The sequence below is a fragment of the Lepus europaeus genome, chromosome 12 (genome assembly GCF_033115175.1).
Source record: "Lepus europaeus isolate LE1 chromosome 12, mLepTim1.pri, whole genome shotgun sequence".
Taxonomy (NCBI): Eukaryota; Metazoa; Chordata; class Mammalia; order Lagomorpha; family Leporidae; genus Lepus; species Lepus europaeus.
In genome coordinates this window covers 98,154,556-98,170,952 of record NC_084838.1, presented here as the reverse complement: position 1 = coordinate 98,170,952, position 16,397 = coordinate 98,154,556, and the positions used below count along the sequence as shown (strand labels likewise).

Sequence of the window (16,397 nt, the reverse complement as noted above, 5' to 3'; positions counted from 1 at the left end):
GACAGTTTTAACAGTAAGTAGTAAGGCTGAAGTCGTGATTTCCCCGGCCCCTGCTACAAATTCATGCGTGGAAGTGGTGGAATTTACTGGTACTTCGGGCACAGCCTTCCACCTGTGAGACCCTGACAACACCTCAAGAACAAACTACATTTCATAACCACAGATGCCACCTGCACGAACCTGTATACATGAGAGCATATTTTAGCTAGCCAGGACACTCTGCCAATATTGCTTCCTCGACAACCAACTTTGTGCACACAATCATTCCGTGAACCACTTGTTGAGCACTTTCTATGAGCCCGGCACTATTCTGGCCAACAGGCCCCTGCCCTAATTCCAGCCAAAGAGCTCAACTGTGGGGGAGGAAGACTGGTAATAAATAAGTAAAAAATAAATTCAGGAACTGAAAAGTGCTAAGATGAAGCGAACAGGAAAATGTGACGGGGAAGGGGAAGTAGGGAGGCCTGCTTTGACTTCAGTGGCAAGGGAACAGTTCGATAAGGAGAAGACACTCGCGCAGAGGCCTGTCCAGTGACAGAGAACAAGCTGTGTCTAACAGAGGACAAGAAACTCTGCCCGGCCCAGAGGAGGGGACAAGCGGAAAGGGGGAGGTGGACAGGGCAGAGATCACGTGGCCAGAACAGGGGGGACCTTACTCACATTTCTGTTTCCTAGTGCTCTGCACAAAGGTCCCCAAACTTACAAGGGCACACAGAGAGTGGCATGAGGTGTCTCACATGGGCTGGCAGGGCTCTCCTACGGCCATGAAGGAAGGCTGAGCTTCCTTGCCCTCCCAGCTTCCAGCAGCTGCCCACACTCCACACTTCCAGCCTCAGCCTCCCATCCCCCTCGCTCCCTCTGAGATCCCTTCTGCCTCTCTTTCGTGAACCCCATCTTTCCACTGGGCACTCCAGGAAAATCCAGACTCTCTCCATCTCCAGATCTTTCCCTTTGCCACGTGAGGTTACAGGTTCACAGGCTCCAGGATCAGGACGTGGGCAGCTCTAAGGATCACCAACCTGCCTCCCACTCGCTTCACTTCTGAGGACTAGCTCAAGGAGGGGGTGTTGTGAGCCACTGGTTGCTTGAAGCTCTGCTGGGTGAGCGCAGCCAGGGGCCAAGAGTGGAAGCAGGGGATGAGTCAGCAGGTCATTACTAATATAATTTCCTACCCCTAAAAAAGAAAATAGTCTCTAGAGGCTCTAAAATTTCATGTAGGCAGAATTTTTAAAACTGGAAATACAGTCAGAAACAAATTATCACTTCCTCAGAAAGGGCATGAATAGTTTGACTCATGGTTAATGGCAACTCTGGCATGCTCAATGAAGAAATGTAATGTGACTAAAAGAGTAAACAGTTCTACCTGTATAAAAAGGCCTCAAATCAACGATCTAAGCTTCCACTTTAAGAAGCTAGAAAAAGCAGAGTAAATTAAACCAAAAGTAAATGGGGAAAAAAAAGTCAGTGAATCAAAAGCAAAGGTTAGGCTGTGATGAAAGCCATAATCACCACAATAAGAAAAAAAGGATTGGGAAGGAACAGGCAAAACTGTTCTTACATGCAGATGGCTGACACTCTGACCACCTACATAAAAAGCTCCATCTAAAAAAACAAAAAAAACGAAAAACACGGTTCTGAGTTTCACCAAGTCACAGGAGATATGAGGACAATATAGAAAAAATCAATTGCATATATTTTAAGCAAGAAAAAACTGAGAATGAAATTAAAAAGAAATGCCACTAACTAATACTGGCATCAAAACACATGAAACACATGAGGAGGGCATTTGGCATGGCAGTCAAATGCCACCTGGGATGCTGCATATCTGAGTGTCTGGGTTCAGGATCTTGCTCCACTTCCAGCTCCAGCTAAGGCACGTCCTGGGAAGCAGCAGGTGACAGCTCAGGTACTTGGGTCCCTAACACCCATGTAGGATACCCAGATGTAGTTCCACACTCATTTATTCAGGTCTGGGTCAGTGCAAAACCTGTTTTCAGTGGTGGGAAACCTTCTTTCTGACAAAGGTCATTTGGATATTCATAACATTATTCATACAAAATTGTCAACTTGAAAACTGGCATGCAGGGCCAGCATTGTGGCACAGTAGGTTAAGCCATAGCCCACTGGCATCCTAACTATGTTGCAGTTCGAATCCCAGCTGCTCCATTTCAGATCCAGCTCCTTACTAATGCTACTTGGAAAATATTAGAAGATGCTCTGAGAGTTTGGGCCCCTGCCACCCACATGGGAGACCAAGACAGAATTCCAGGCTCCTGGCTTCCTACCAGCCCAGCCCCAGTGATTGGAGCCATTTAGGGAGTGAGCCAGCAGATGGAAGAGTTCTGTGTCTGTCTCTCTCTGTCTCTCTGTTTCTCTCTCTGTAACTCTGCCATTCAAATAATAAATCTTTTTTTAAAAAAATTAGCCTGCCATAGATTCACTGAATTTCTAGTCCCACCTACAGTTGCTATGGCAGAGCCAGACCAAATGATTTCGTGGGCCTTATACAACTAATGGGACATTCTCCACTCTCATCCTATGTAATGGAGCCTCCATTAAAACCCCATCAATAAAAGGTTTTATGGATCTCCCGTATTAGTAAGCACATGGATGTGCTGGGAGGGTGGCACACTTAGAGCATATGGAAGCTCTGCTCTCCCCACTCCCACCCCAGCTCAACCCTATGCATCTCCTCCAACCAGATGTTCCTCACTTTTATCCCTGATAATAAATCAGTAATTATAGGTAAAGTGCTTCCTGAGTTCTTTGAGTTAGTCTAGTAAGTTGTACTCCACACACCAACTGGAATGACTTTTTGTCTACACTCTGGCACAAAATGGGTGGGGGAGCTCCACAATGATTCTCTGACTCTCCAACACCAAGTGGGTGTCCAACAATTCAATTAATTTCTGACAGTAATTCCCAAATTCAGCACCGACTCCACAGATCAAGGGCTCAGTCCTATAAGATTGCCTACACTTCAAATGCCGATCACAAGTCCCAAGGACAATCCATACTTATGACCAACTAGCTGTAAATTTGAGTGTTTCCACAAACCCCTCCTCAGGTTTATTAATTCAGTAGAATGACTTCTAGAACTCAGGAACCATTTTGTGTACATCTACTGCTTTATTATGAAGCTGCTACACTCGGGAACAAATGGAAGATACACACAGCAAGGAATAGGGTCAGTGTGAAGCTTCCATGCTTCTTATGGGCACACATACCATCCTTCTAGCACACAGACATGTCTACCAACCTGAACGTCATTGTTTGGAGATTTTTATGCAGGCTGCGTTGCTTAGGCATGGTTGATAAATCAATTGCCACTGGTGACAGAGCTCAATCTCTGGCTCTCCTCCCCTCCCTAGAGGTTGGGGATGCTAAAAGTTCTATACCATATTATCTCAATCCTTCCCTTATCTCAAAACATATATACAAACTAACTCAGAATGGATCAAAGGTCTAAACGTAAAACAGATAAACTACAAAAGTACTAGAAGAAAAACATAGGAGATAATCTTTGTGGCTTAACATTTCTTAATTCACATGCACCAAAAATAAATTAATTGAAAAATAAAGGACAAAAAAATTGATAAATCAATTATCAACTGAAAATTTTGTTCTTCAAAATAAAATATAAAGAAGATATGGGGAGGAGTGGCACTGTGGCCTAGCGGGTAAAGCCACTGCCTGGCACCCATATGGGTGCCACTTCTGATCCAGCTCTCTGCTATGGCCTGGGAAAGCAGTAGAAAATGGCCAAAGTCCTTGGGATCCTGCACTCATGTGAGAGACCTGGAAGAAGTTCCTGGCTCCTAGCTTCTGATCAGTGTAGCTCCGGCCTTTGCGGCCATTTGGGGAGTGAACCAGCGGGTGGAAGACTTCCCTCTCTTTCTCTCCTTCTCTCTCTGTGTAACTCTGACTTTCAAATAAATAAATTTTTAAAAAAAATAAAGAGGACATGGGGTCCGGCGCTATGGCATAGTGGGTTAAAGCTTGACCTGCAAGTGCTGGCATCCTATATGGGTGCAGGTTCGAGTCCCAGCTGCTCCACTTCCAATCCAGCTCACTGCTAGGGCCTGGGAAAGCAGCAGAGGATGGCCCAAGTGCTTGGGCCCCTGCGCTCACATGGGAGACCTAGAAGAAGCTCCTGGCTCCTGGATTCAGATCAGCTCAGCTCTGGTCATGGTGGCCATTTGGGGAGTGAATTAGCAGATGGAAGATCTCTCTCTTTGGCTCTATCTCTCTATAAGTCTGTCTTTCAAATAAATAAATCTTTAGAAAAAAAAAAAAAGGCATGGCACTGAGTGGAAGAAAATACTTATAAAATGTATCAGACAAAAGACTTGTAACAACTCTTACAGCTCAGTAAGAAGATATTCCACAGGAAACACGAGATAAAGATGTGAATCGACATGCTATGGTCTGAACAGAATCCTCCCAAACTCATGCACTTAAGCTCCAATGCCTATGTTAGTGGCTAATGAATTAATGTTAATAATGGATGGATTAATATTGATCCAATTATGGTTACAGAAGGCAGGGTCTTTTCAGTAGGCTAAAATCAGGATGGCTTTATAAAGACTGACATTTGGACATAGAGGAAGGAATGTGCTTCCTGTCTCTGCTTCCTGACTTGCCATGTGACCCTCCTTCCATTATCCTCCAGCCCCACCAAATGATGAAACCCACAGCACCACCTGTGAACCTCCAAACCGTAAGCTGAAACAGCCTTCTTCCCTTCTAAGTAGTTCTTGGCTTTCTGAGTTAAAGAAAAATTAAAAAAAATGTTTCACCAAACACCATATAAAGGGAATAAGCAACAAGAAAACTCTCAAAATCATTAGTCATTAGAGAAATACAAACTAAAACCACAATGACATAGGGCTACATATCCATTAGGATGTCTAAAATTAAAGGCTGACAATATCAAGTGTTGGTGAGGATGTGGAAAATCTGCATGTGGTGGGAATATAAAATGATAAGAAAACAGTTGGCAGTTTCTTATGAAACAAAATATACAATAATGATGAAACTCAGTTATTCGACTCATAAGTATTTGCCTGAGAGAAATAAAAACATACATTAGATATACGTAAATAGTCATAGAAGAACATGCATAAAAGCCAAAAATATGGAAGAACCCAAATGACCATAACCTGGCATAACCTGGTTAACAGAAGAAAAATAAATTGTAGGGGCAGCACTGTGGCACAGCGGATTAAGCTGCCTTCCACAGCACCGGCATCCCATCAAGTCAGGGCTGCTCTACTTCTGATCCGGCTCTCTGCTAATGTAGCTGGGAAAGCAGCAGAGAATGGTCCAAGTCCTTGGGCCCTTGCACTCACATAAGAGACCCGGATGAAGCTCCTGGCTCCTGGCTTTGGCCTGGCCCAGCCATGGACCAGCCCTGGCCATAGCAGCCATTTGGAGAGTGAGTTAGCAAAAAGAGGCACCTTCTCTCTCTCTCTCTCTCTCTCTCTCTCTCTCTCTCTCTCTGCAATTCTTTCAAATAAATCTTAAAAAAAAAAAATAAATTGTGATATATCCATATAATGGATTGTTCAACACATAAAATACTCAGCAATAAAATGAAAATCATGCCCAGTAATAAAAGGAAGCTACTGAAATATATAATACAGCATTATGTCAAGTGAAAGAGACTAGACACAAAAGATCACCTACAGGAACAGTCTGTTTACAAGAAATTCTAGGAGAATTAAACTAAAGTAGCAGCAAGGAGATTCGTGATTTAGAGGGCCAGCATAAGAATAAGGGACTGACAGCAAATGGACACAAGAGACCTTTAAGTGATAAACGTGGTCCGTACCATGATTTTGTGCATAAATATCTTTCAAAACTCCGCAATTACACACTTAAAATTGGTAAATTGTGTTGCAAGAACTTCATACCTCAATGAAACATGTTTTTTTTTTTTTTTTTTTTTTTTTTCAAAAGTTACATACAGGGGCAGGTGCTGCAGTGCAGCAGGTGAAGCTCTTGCATCCCATACAGGAGTGCCTGGGATGGAGTCCTGCCTCTGCTTCTGATTCAGCTTCCTGCAAATGCTCAACCGGGAAGTCACCAGATGGTGGGTCCCTGCCACCCACATGGGAGACCTGACTGGAGTTTCTGACCCAGTCCGGGCTACTGCAGGCATCTGGAGAATAAACTACGAAAATCTCTGTCTCACCCATTCTTTCTCTATCACTCTGCCTTTCACATTACATAAATGAACTTTTCAAAACTTACATACAACCAACCAACCAAATGAAAAACCTTCTTCTGACACACTATAAACTAAGAGAAGATTACAAGGACAGGCATTTAGCATGGCAGTTAAGACACCACTTGGATGCCCACATCCCATCCTGGTTCAGAGTCCTGGCTCCAGCTTCCAGCTTCCTGATCTAAGACTCTGAAGCGATGTTCAACAAATGACTTTATTAGTCAAAAGTTTGCTCTCACCTATCCATGTCAGGACATATGTATCCACTAGAATAATATACACAATGTTCAACAATGCATTCTGACAATTTTAGTGAGAAGTCTTTAGTCATAACACAATTTACTAGAATTCAAAAGCAGAAGTAAAACTATCTTTACTTTAAAAAAAAAAAAGCCCATACTGGTTTAACTCACTGAAACACTCAATTTAGAGTTCTACATACAGAACCAATTACCAAGAATTGTTTATCATCTATTTTAGGAATTTCAAAGGGAAAAAATCATGTCTCAGTAATTTTTCATGAAATTCCATTTCAACAGCAATATGGTAAAAACAATGCATATGCACTGTGCTACTTGGTTTTAGAATAGCTGAACAAACATACCATGATACACGTTCACATCTAATGCAGTAGCAATTCAGGCAATATATTAAAAATTTGCCTACTTATACTATTTGAAATAGAATTATTTTAGCTTTCTTCAAATATATGCTGAAGATACAAAAATAAACTATTTTTTCCCAAGACTTATTTATTATTTGAAAGTCATAATCACAGAGAGAGAGGGATAAGCTGAAAGAGAGAGATCTTCCATTCACTGTTCACTTCCCAAATGGCTGCAACGGGCAAAGAATGGGCCAAGCCAAAGCCAGGAGCCAGGAACTTCATCTGCATCTCCCACATGGGTGCTGGAGCCCAAGTACATGGGCCATCTTCCACTGCTTTTCTAGGCACATCACTGGGAAGCTGGATGGGAAGTGGAGCAGCGGGGACTCGAACTGGCATGGATACGGGATGCCAGTGCTACAGAAGGCAGCTTAAACCATTATGCTACAGAGCATTCCCCAATAAACTTTTTTTTTTAAGATTTATTTACTTTATTTGAAAGGCTGAGTTACAGAGAGTCACAGAGGCAGAGGCAGAGAGAGAAAGTGAGAGAGAGTCTTCCATTCGATGGTTCACTCTCCAGAAGGCTGCAACAGCCGGAGCTGCACTGATCCAAAGCTAGGGAGCCAGGAGCTTCTTCCGGGTCTCTCACATGGGTGCAGGGGCCCAAGGACTTGGGCCATCTTCTACTGCTTTCCCAGGCCATAGCAGAGAGCTGGATCAGAAGTTGAGTAGCTGTGACTAGAACCGGCGCCTATATGGGATGCCAGCATTGCAGGTGGTGGTTTTACCCACTACATCACAGCGCCAGCCCCCTCCATAAACTTTAAATGAATAAACAATTCCTAGAAACCATAGGGGAGGGAGGAGGCACACATTTAGGCCAATGCTTCACCATTAGTTTTCATGATCAGAATGGTTACTTCTAAGGGAACGTGTACAGGATATAGTACACAACATTGATTGCCACCCTGAAGAAATGGCCAGGGTACGGCCCACCAGCTGAAAGTACACATGTATTCCTTCATAACTGATGTAGTTTTTATCTGCACTTAGATATCATTATGAATAAACAGCCAAAAACTCATAACAATATACTAATATATAACAACATGTGGACATCACACATCAATTAACCTAGCCCACTTAGACATGTTATTATACAGTTTAAGAACTTAAGAAGGAGACTTCTTTTTTTTTTTTTTTTTTTTTTTGGACAGGCAGAGTTAGACAGTGAGAGAGAGAGAGGCAGAGAGAAAAGTCTTCCTTTTTCCGTTGGTTCACCCTCCCTCAAGTGTCCACTAAGGCCAGCACGTTGCAGCCGGCAAGCTGTACCGATCTGAAGCCAGGAGCCAGGTGCTTCTCCTGGTCTCCCATGCGGGTGCAGGGCCCAAGGACCTGGGCCATCCTCCACTGCCTTCCCGGGCCATAGCAGAGAGCTGGACAAGGAGCAACTGGGACAGAATCTAGCGCCCTGACCAGGACTAGAACCTGGGGTGCTGGCGCCGCAGGCAGAGGACTTCATACTTCTTTGAAATTTAGATGAAAAACCTCAGTAATGGGGCTAGTGCTGTGGTATAGCAGGCACTGGCATGCCACATGGGTGCCGGTTCATGTCTTGGCTGCTCCTCTTCCAATCCAGTTCTCTGCTAATGGCCTGGAAAGGTAGTGGAAGATGGCCCAACTGCTTGGGCTCCTGTACCCATGTGGGAGACCCAGAAGAAGCTTCAGACCAGCCCAGCCCCCGCCGTCACAGCCATCTGGGGAGTGAACCAGCAGATAGAAGATTTCTCCCTCTCCCTCCTTCTCTCTCTGTATCTCTTTCAAATAAATAAGTCTTCCTACAAATCAGAGATAGGGAGCCAGCACTGTGGCACAGCAGGTTAACACCCTGGCCTGAGGCACCGGCATCCCATATGGGCAGCAGTTTGAGTCCCGGCTGCTCCTCTTCAGATCCAGCTCTCTGCTATGGCCTGGGAAAGCAGTACAAGATGGCCCAAGTCCTTGGGCCCCTGCACCCGCGTGGGAGACCTGAAGAAGCTCCTGGCTCCTGGCTTCGGATCAGCGCAGCGCTGGCTGTTGTGGCCATCTAGGGAGTGAACCAGCAGATGCAATACCTCTCTCTAACTCTCTCTCTGTAACTCTTTCAAATAAATAAAATAAATCTTTTAAAAAAATAAAATGAGAGAGAGAAAGATACATACTTTCAGCTACTACCAGACCCTTAACCAGGTCCTTGACCTCAAGGTTTCACTACACATACTGAATTACTAATGTAAATAACTTACACCAATTCAAATGAGACAGGATAGAAACAGGACTCACTAAATCAAACCCCTCACAACCAGACCATGCAACCATCCCTGATTACTGACTATCCCACCCACCTCCAAACCCATCCAAAGCAAGAAGCATCCAGACCCCAATCACAGAACAGCCCCCATTAAGGACGTCCCCAACCCAGAGCAAATATCTAGAACAGCCCATTACAACCCATCCACGACCTTCCTGGGAGGCAGTAGAGAGCAACACAACCATTTGAGCACACCGCATGTGAAAAGAGCCACCACACCTGTGCAGAACAGGTGCAAACCAAAGTGCTGTGTGCTGAGGGGGAAGAGCCAGAGACCCTTGGGGTGTGGCCACGCCTCCCCAACCCGATAAAAACCTCAGTGCAGCTCAGTCAGATAACCAGAAGGTTCTAAGCCCCCAACAAACCTTGTCTGGGTTGAACATTGACCACCTGTCAATTTCCATTACAAGTGAGTCAAGAACCTCCAGCCCTATGAGTTACAACAGATTACCCTGATGATACAAAAGTTGAAACAGCACATTAAGGAAAGCAAATAGCTTTACTGACCTGGAAAAAAAATATTCAAGGCTAACTTGTTAGTCTGATAAGCAACATTTCACATATTATTTAGTATGTGCTGAAAAAGGCAACCTGTAACAGCTTAAAACTGTAATAAAGCACTAAAGTTTTATTTTTCAAAGAATATTACTATATTACCAATACAGAGATGCAGAAGAAATTACCAATACAGAGATGCAGAAGAAACAAACAAAAAGAATTCTACCAGTAAGTCTGAGATAGTTACAAAAACTATTACCGGCCGGCGCCACAGCTCACTAGGCTAATCCTGCACCGCAAGCTGTTCTAGTCCCGGTTGGGGCACTGGTTCTGTCCCAATTGCTCCTCTTCCAGTCCAGCTCTCTGCTGTGGCCTGGGAAGGCAGTGGAGGATGGCCCAAGTCCTTGGGCCCTGCACCCGCATGGGAGACCAGGAGGAAGCACCTGGCTCCTGGCTTCGGATTGGCGCAGCACCGTCCTTAGCGGCCATTTGGGGGGTGAGCCAATGGAAGGAAGACCTTTCTCTCTGCCTCTCTCTCTCACTGTCTAACTCTGCTTGTCAAGAAAAACAAAACAAACAAACAAAAAAAAACTATTACCAATAGAAAGTCAAAACCAGGCCGGTGCTAAGGCGCAGCAGGTAAAGCCGCTGCCTGCCGTGCTGGCATCCCATATGGGCGCTGGTTCGAGTCCCGGCTGCTCCACTTCCAATCCAGCTCTCTGCTATGGCCTGGGAAAGCAGTAGAAAATGGCCCAAGTCCTTGGGCCCCTGTACCCGTGTGGGAGACTGCAGGAGGCTCCTGGGTCCTGATCGGCACAGCTCCAGCCGTTGTGGTCAATTGGGGAGTGAACCAGCAGATGGAAGACCTCTCTCTCTCTCTCTCTCTGCCTCTCCTTCTCTCTGTATGTAACTCTGACTTTCAAATAAATAAATAATCTTTAAAAAAAAAAAAAAAGTCAAGGGGCCGGTGCCATGGCTCACTTGGTTAATCCTCTACCTGTGGTGCTGGCATCCCATATGGGCACCAGGTTCTGTCCCAGTTGCTCCTCTTCCAGTCCAGCTCTCTGCTGTGGCCCGGGAAGGCAGTGGAGGATGGCCCAAGTACTTGGGTTCCTGCACCCATGTGAGAGACCAGGAGGAGGACCTGGCTCCTGGCATCGGATCGGCACAGCACCGGCCATAGCGGCCATTTGGGGAGTGAACCAAAGGAAGGAAGGAAGGGAGAGAGGGAGGGAGGAAGGAAGGGAGTTAAGTCACTGCCAGGTGATCATTTACACTGAATTTTGAAGTGCTGTTCTGGTTTCACAGTTTAACAAAACCCTCCTCAAAGATCCACACAGGTAGGCCCTTCCTTAAACCCTATTCTCCATCCTTCCAATCAGCCCCAGGAGCCTCCAGGCCTCCCAGCAGCCAGTCACAGAGTTCAGACAACTGGTCAACCTCCAGACTAGGTTCATCTGGCTCCTTTAAGTTACTGATAAAAGGATCTTTAATTCTCTTGGCTAATTTTTCACAATATTTAAGAAAAAAGATTCAAAATATATAAAGGCATGTAAGAAATATTAAGAGTTACCACTCACTGAATATAGTTAGCCCTCATATCTTCAGACTCAACCACGCAAAGACCAAAAAATATGTGGTAAAAACACTGCATCTGTAATCAACATGTACCTAAACATTAGGGCATAACAAGTGTTAACAAAGCATTTACATTATATTAGGATAAGCAATCCAGAAATTATTTAAAGTACACAGATAATGTGAGTATACTATATGCAAATACCACACCCTTCCATGTAAGAGACTGGAGCACTGTGGACTTGCATATGGTCCTGGCATAATCTTCATGGATAGGCAGAAATTCCTGAATGACTGTGCTGTATTGTGTGCTTCATATACACCATACACATCAAAGTCTCCACCAGCCCCACGAGCTCCATAGGACTGTTCTCGTCTGACAAATTCACACCGTCGTATCCCAAACAGTTGAGGGTAATAATTCCATGCTTTTTTTTTAAGCCTACAACAGTAAAATCTCATCCTTGTAGATATACTACATTATGCTTTGAAAAAGCAATAAAATCTTACCCGGGTTAAAATATAACTCATTTACCCAAATAACAAATATAATAAAATTCTGCAGCATTTTAAGGTGGAAGCCATAAAGATTAAGGTTTAGCCAGCGCTGCGGCTCACTAGGCTGATCCTCCGCCTGCGGCACCAACACACCGGATTCTAGTCCCAGTCCGGGCACCGGATTCTGTCCCGGTTGCTCCTCTTCCAGGCCAGCTCTCTGCTGTGGCCCAAGTCCTTGGGCCCTGAACCCGCATGGGAGACTGGGAGAGGCACCTGGCTCCTGGCTTCGGATCAGCACAGTGCGCCAGCCACAGCGCGCCAGCCGCAGCGGCCATTGAAGGGTGAACCAACGGAAAAGGAAGACCTTTCTCTCTGTCTCTCTCTCTCTCACTGCCTACTCTGCCTGTCAAAAAAAATAAAAAATAAAGATTAAGGTTTAAAAGGTTTCTCAATGGACCAGCGTTCGTGTTAAGCCACCACCTGCAATGCCAGCATCACATATGGGTGCCAGTTCACGTCCCTGGCTGCTCCGCTTCCTATCCAGATCTCTGCTAATGGCCTGGGAAGAGCAACAGCAGACCACCCAACTGTTTGGGCCCCTACCATCCACGTGGGAGACCCATATAAAGTTCCTGGTTATTGGCTCCAGCAAGGCCCAGCCCAGCCCGGGTCATTGTGGCCATCTGGGGAGTGAACCAGCAGATGGAAGATCACTCCCCTCTCTCTAACCTTGCCTTTCAAATAAATCTGGAAGGAAGGAAGGAAAGGAGGGAGGGAGGGAAGGAGAGGAGGAGGGAGAGAGGCCCCTTGAGAATGAAGATGAAGAACATTGACCACAACTAAGACACCCTTAAAAACACTCTAAAAATATTCCCTCATATCCTTAGAACTGTTTTGGGTGCTAAGTACTCAAAATGCTCCACAAATAATTGCTTAAAGAGTAAAACACTGCAGGTCATTCCCTCAAATTCTTTGATTACTTCAAGGGGATTATCCCACTGATAGTTTTACTGAAAAAATATTTTTTCTGCTTCAGTCACCATGTACTTTTATTTGCTTATTAGTAATTCACAATGATACTGCATGCTATTAGTATTGGTCACCTTGATCACCTGTAGTTTTTACTAGCTGAAATGGACTCATTCAATATCATGGCTTAGAAACACTTGGAGATAAGGAAATATGCAAGATGACTTAATCTTTAGCTTTGGATTATGTACCACAAACAAAAAAAATACATACACATGAATTAGTTCCGCCTTTCAGTGCTGTAGATACCAACAGAAAAGTACTGTTCAATGTATGGGCACATATTTGGGTGGCTACTACCATACTAATTTGAAAGCAAATGTCTACACATAACACTTTGTGATGGGGCTGCTACCACTAGTGATTAAAAGTATTTTTAAAGCAACTAATAAGTATAAAGCACAAAGCTGTGAAAGGATACCCAACTTTTCCTCCCTAACTCATGTTTCATAAATAGTATTCATGTTCTACACACAAATTTTAATAACAAAGTATTTTCAACTCACATTTTGCAGAAGTTTCTAACACTGACAGACTATGCTTATTTTTTTTTTCCTGGTGAAACAGCAAACACAAAGAGGAGCTGGTAATGGAAGTCAAAGCACAGAACATTTTAATGAAAACCAGGCTATTCCTGAGGAAACATCAGACAGTCTTTAATGTTGCAATAACATTCATTTACATACCAGCACAGAATATCCCTGGGACTTCACTCCTTATGATTATGGTCCGCACTTGCTTATCAGATTTTAAAGAATCCACAGCTTTCGAGAGCTAAACCAAAACAGGGAGGGTAAGGAAGAAAAAAGGACAGAATCATTTCCAGGTAGATGTCAACACTGTGTCTGAGCATTAGAAACACATGCGGAATCTTCACACTCACCATCTTTATCAGATTTCTACTGAGTGCATTTTTGCCATAGGCTCTGTTTATTCCAAGCACCACAATTCCTAGTTAAGGCGAGAAAAGAACACAGGCAGTTGAGTTAGTGAGGGATTCAGAGAACGACTCCGCAGCACACCTCTAGCCAACCTGGGGCCCAACCAAGCTGCACCTCCCTGGGGCCCACTGCAGGAACTTGTTCTTTTCTTAAGAGAAAACTATTCTTACAGAAAATGATACCTGCAACACAGATAAAATTAACCTGTTTAATATTCATAGCTTTTCCTCAGCCTTTTTAGGGCGAACTTCATGACACGAGGTCCTCTTCAATTCCTCTCTTTTTTTTTTTTTTTTTTTTTTTTTTTTTTGACAGGCAGAGTGGACAGTGAGAGAGAGAGACAGAGAGAAAGGTCTTTTTTTGCCGTTGGTTCACCCTCCAATGGCCGCCGCGGCCGGCGCAGCGCGCTGATCTGAAGCCAGGAGCCAGGTGCTTCTCCTGGTCTCCCATGGGATGCAGGGCCCAAGCACTTGGGCCATCCTCCACTGCACTCCCGGGCCACAGCAGAGAGCTGGACTGGAAGAGGAGCAACCAGGACAGAATCCAGTGCCCTGACTGGGACTAGAACCCAATTGTGCCGGCGACGCAAGGCAGAGGATTAGCCTATTGAGCCGCGGCGCCGGCCTCAATTCCTCTCTTCTTACTTATCATCAGGTAATCTGAAAACATTTTACTAACTTTCACATCATTCTATCAGACTAACTAGATGGAAGGCCACACTTAGCACAATCTCTGAATTACGGGACACTACATAAAATGTGGTTTCATCATCCTCAAGAATACAGTATGCAGAAGTAATAGCTAACAAAATCTTGTCACATACAAATATGACATCATCTGTTCTCTACTGGTATGCCGCTTGTTAACAGTGTGTTTCCTGTTTCTGTCATACTATAAAATTTTCAGTATTTATATCCCAGGCTTCACCCACCACTTCTGTCCCATACCTAACCTGAGGGCTTCCACTTTGAAGTCCAACAGGGAACTTAAACTCAGTCTCTAGAAAACAAAGTTCATTACTCTTTCACAACACTCCTACTCCTCTAACTTTATCAAGGACTACCTTCTAAATCTAGGCTCTCATTCCAACTGCTACAGCCAGATCCACTTTCTAAAAATAATTCTGTTTATGGAATTCATGTCATGTTTAAAATCATTTAATTATTTATTTCAAAATGTCTGAATTAAAAGATCTGAATTTGGGGTCCGTGTTGTGGCACAGGAAGTTAAGCCTCTGCTTGTGGCGTGGGCATCCCATATGGGTGCCAATTCGTGTCCCAGCTGCTCCTCTTCCTGGCCGGCTCTCTGTATATAGCCTGGGAAAGAGCAGGAAATGGCCCAAATGCTTGGGCTCCTGTACCCATGTGGGAGACCCGGAAAAAGCTCCTGGCTCCTGGCTCCTGGCTTCAAATCATCCCAGCTTCAGCCACTGCAGCCATTTGGGGAGTGAACCAGTGGATGGAAGACCTCTCTGTCTCTCCCTCTCTCTAACTCTGCCTCTCAAATAAATAAATAATTAAAAAAAAAAAAAAAAAAAAAAAAAAAAAAAAAAAAAAAACAACCCGAGGCCGGCACAGTGGCTCACTTGATTAATCCTCCACCTGTGGCGCCAGCATCCCATATGGGTGCTGGGTTCTAGTCCCGGTTGCTCCTCTTCCAGTCCAGCTCTACTGTGGCCAGGGAGGGCAGTGGAGGATGGCCCTAGTGCTTGGGCCCTGTACCCGCATGGGATACCAGGAGGAAGCACCTGGCTCCTGGCTTCAGATTGGCGAAGCGCTGGCCATAACAGCCATTTGGGGGGTGAACCAACGGAAGGAAGACCTTTCTCTCTGTCTCTCTCTCTGTCTGTCAAATAAATTAAAAAAAAAAAAAAAAAAAAAAAAAAAAAAAAAAAAAAACCTTAATTTCACATGCAAAGTTCTTTAGCATCTATTCAACCCTCTTATTCCCTCAGTAAGCATCAATTCTCATTGTGTAGCAGGAACACCTTCACTGAGTTGGGGTGGGTATGTATGGTCCTTATTTGAAACTGGATTAAACTGAAGGCACCAAAATGTACACACACCTTCTCTGTGCAAGAAGCAGTGCAAACTCATTTTTAAAACAAAGTATAAAGATAAATTTCAACTCAGAACAGAATAAATTTGCAAGAGTTCCACTTGATCTCATGATGGAGAAGAGCAGGAAGGAGAATTAGTTTCTGTGACAGGCTCTTGCAAGAAACCAGTGCATGACCTTGGGTGGATTCCAATACTGAGGACAGCAGCTCCCACTGAGCAGGTTAGCAGGCCCAGGCACTGCCCCCAGCGCTCCACAGGCATTAACTCCCACAATCCCCACAACCACCCAGAGCCAGGCTTTACCATTACCCTTTGTTAAGAGATTAAAAAAAAAAAAAAATACTGGGACCTGCAGAGGTTAAATAACTAATCTCAGCTCCTGAGTAGCAATCCAACTCCACATTCTAACACCACACTATGCCATTAAAGCTTTAGCTTCCTCAAGGATAAAACTAAGCAGCGAACACTATATGTGTTATCTACGCAAATTCACTGAGTATGCACTACAGCCCTCAAGGATCCAGAGGGAAAGACAAACAGTAACATCCATTAAAATGTCCAATCAAATGTGTTCCATGCTACAGTGTTACAGTACTTTGAG

The 16,397-nt window shown here is 44.3% G+C and overlaps 1 protein-coding gene across 1 annotated transcript in view; it reads right to left on the bottom strand.

Annotated features, from left to right (window-relative positions):
- AUH (AU RNA binding methylglutaconyl-CoA hydratase) overlaps positions 1 to 16,397 on the bottom strand; it is a 168,015-nt gene that overhangs the window by 129,582 nt on the left and 22,036 nt on the right. The window contains exons 2-3 of the mRNA XM_062208586.1: positions 13,679 to 13,746; positions 13,482 to 13,569 (exon numbers count right to left, since the gene is read on the bottom strand). Coding sequence (XP_062064570.1) covers positions 13,482 to 13,569; positions 13,679 to 13,746 — 156 coding nt within the window. The remainder of the gene's footprint in view (positions 1 to 13,481; positions 13,570 to 13,678; positions 13,747 to 16,397) is intronic.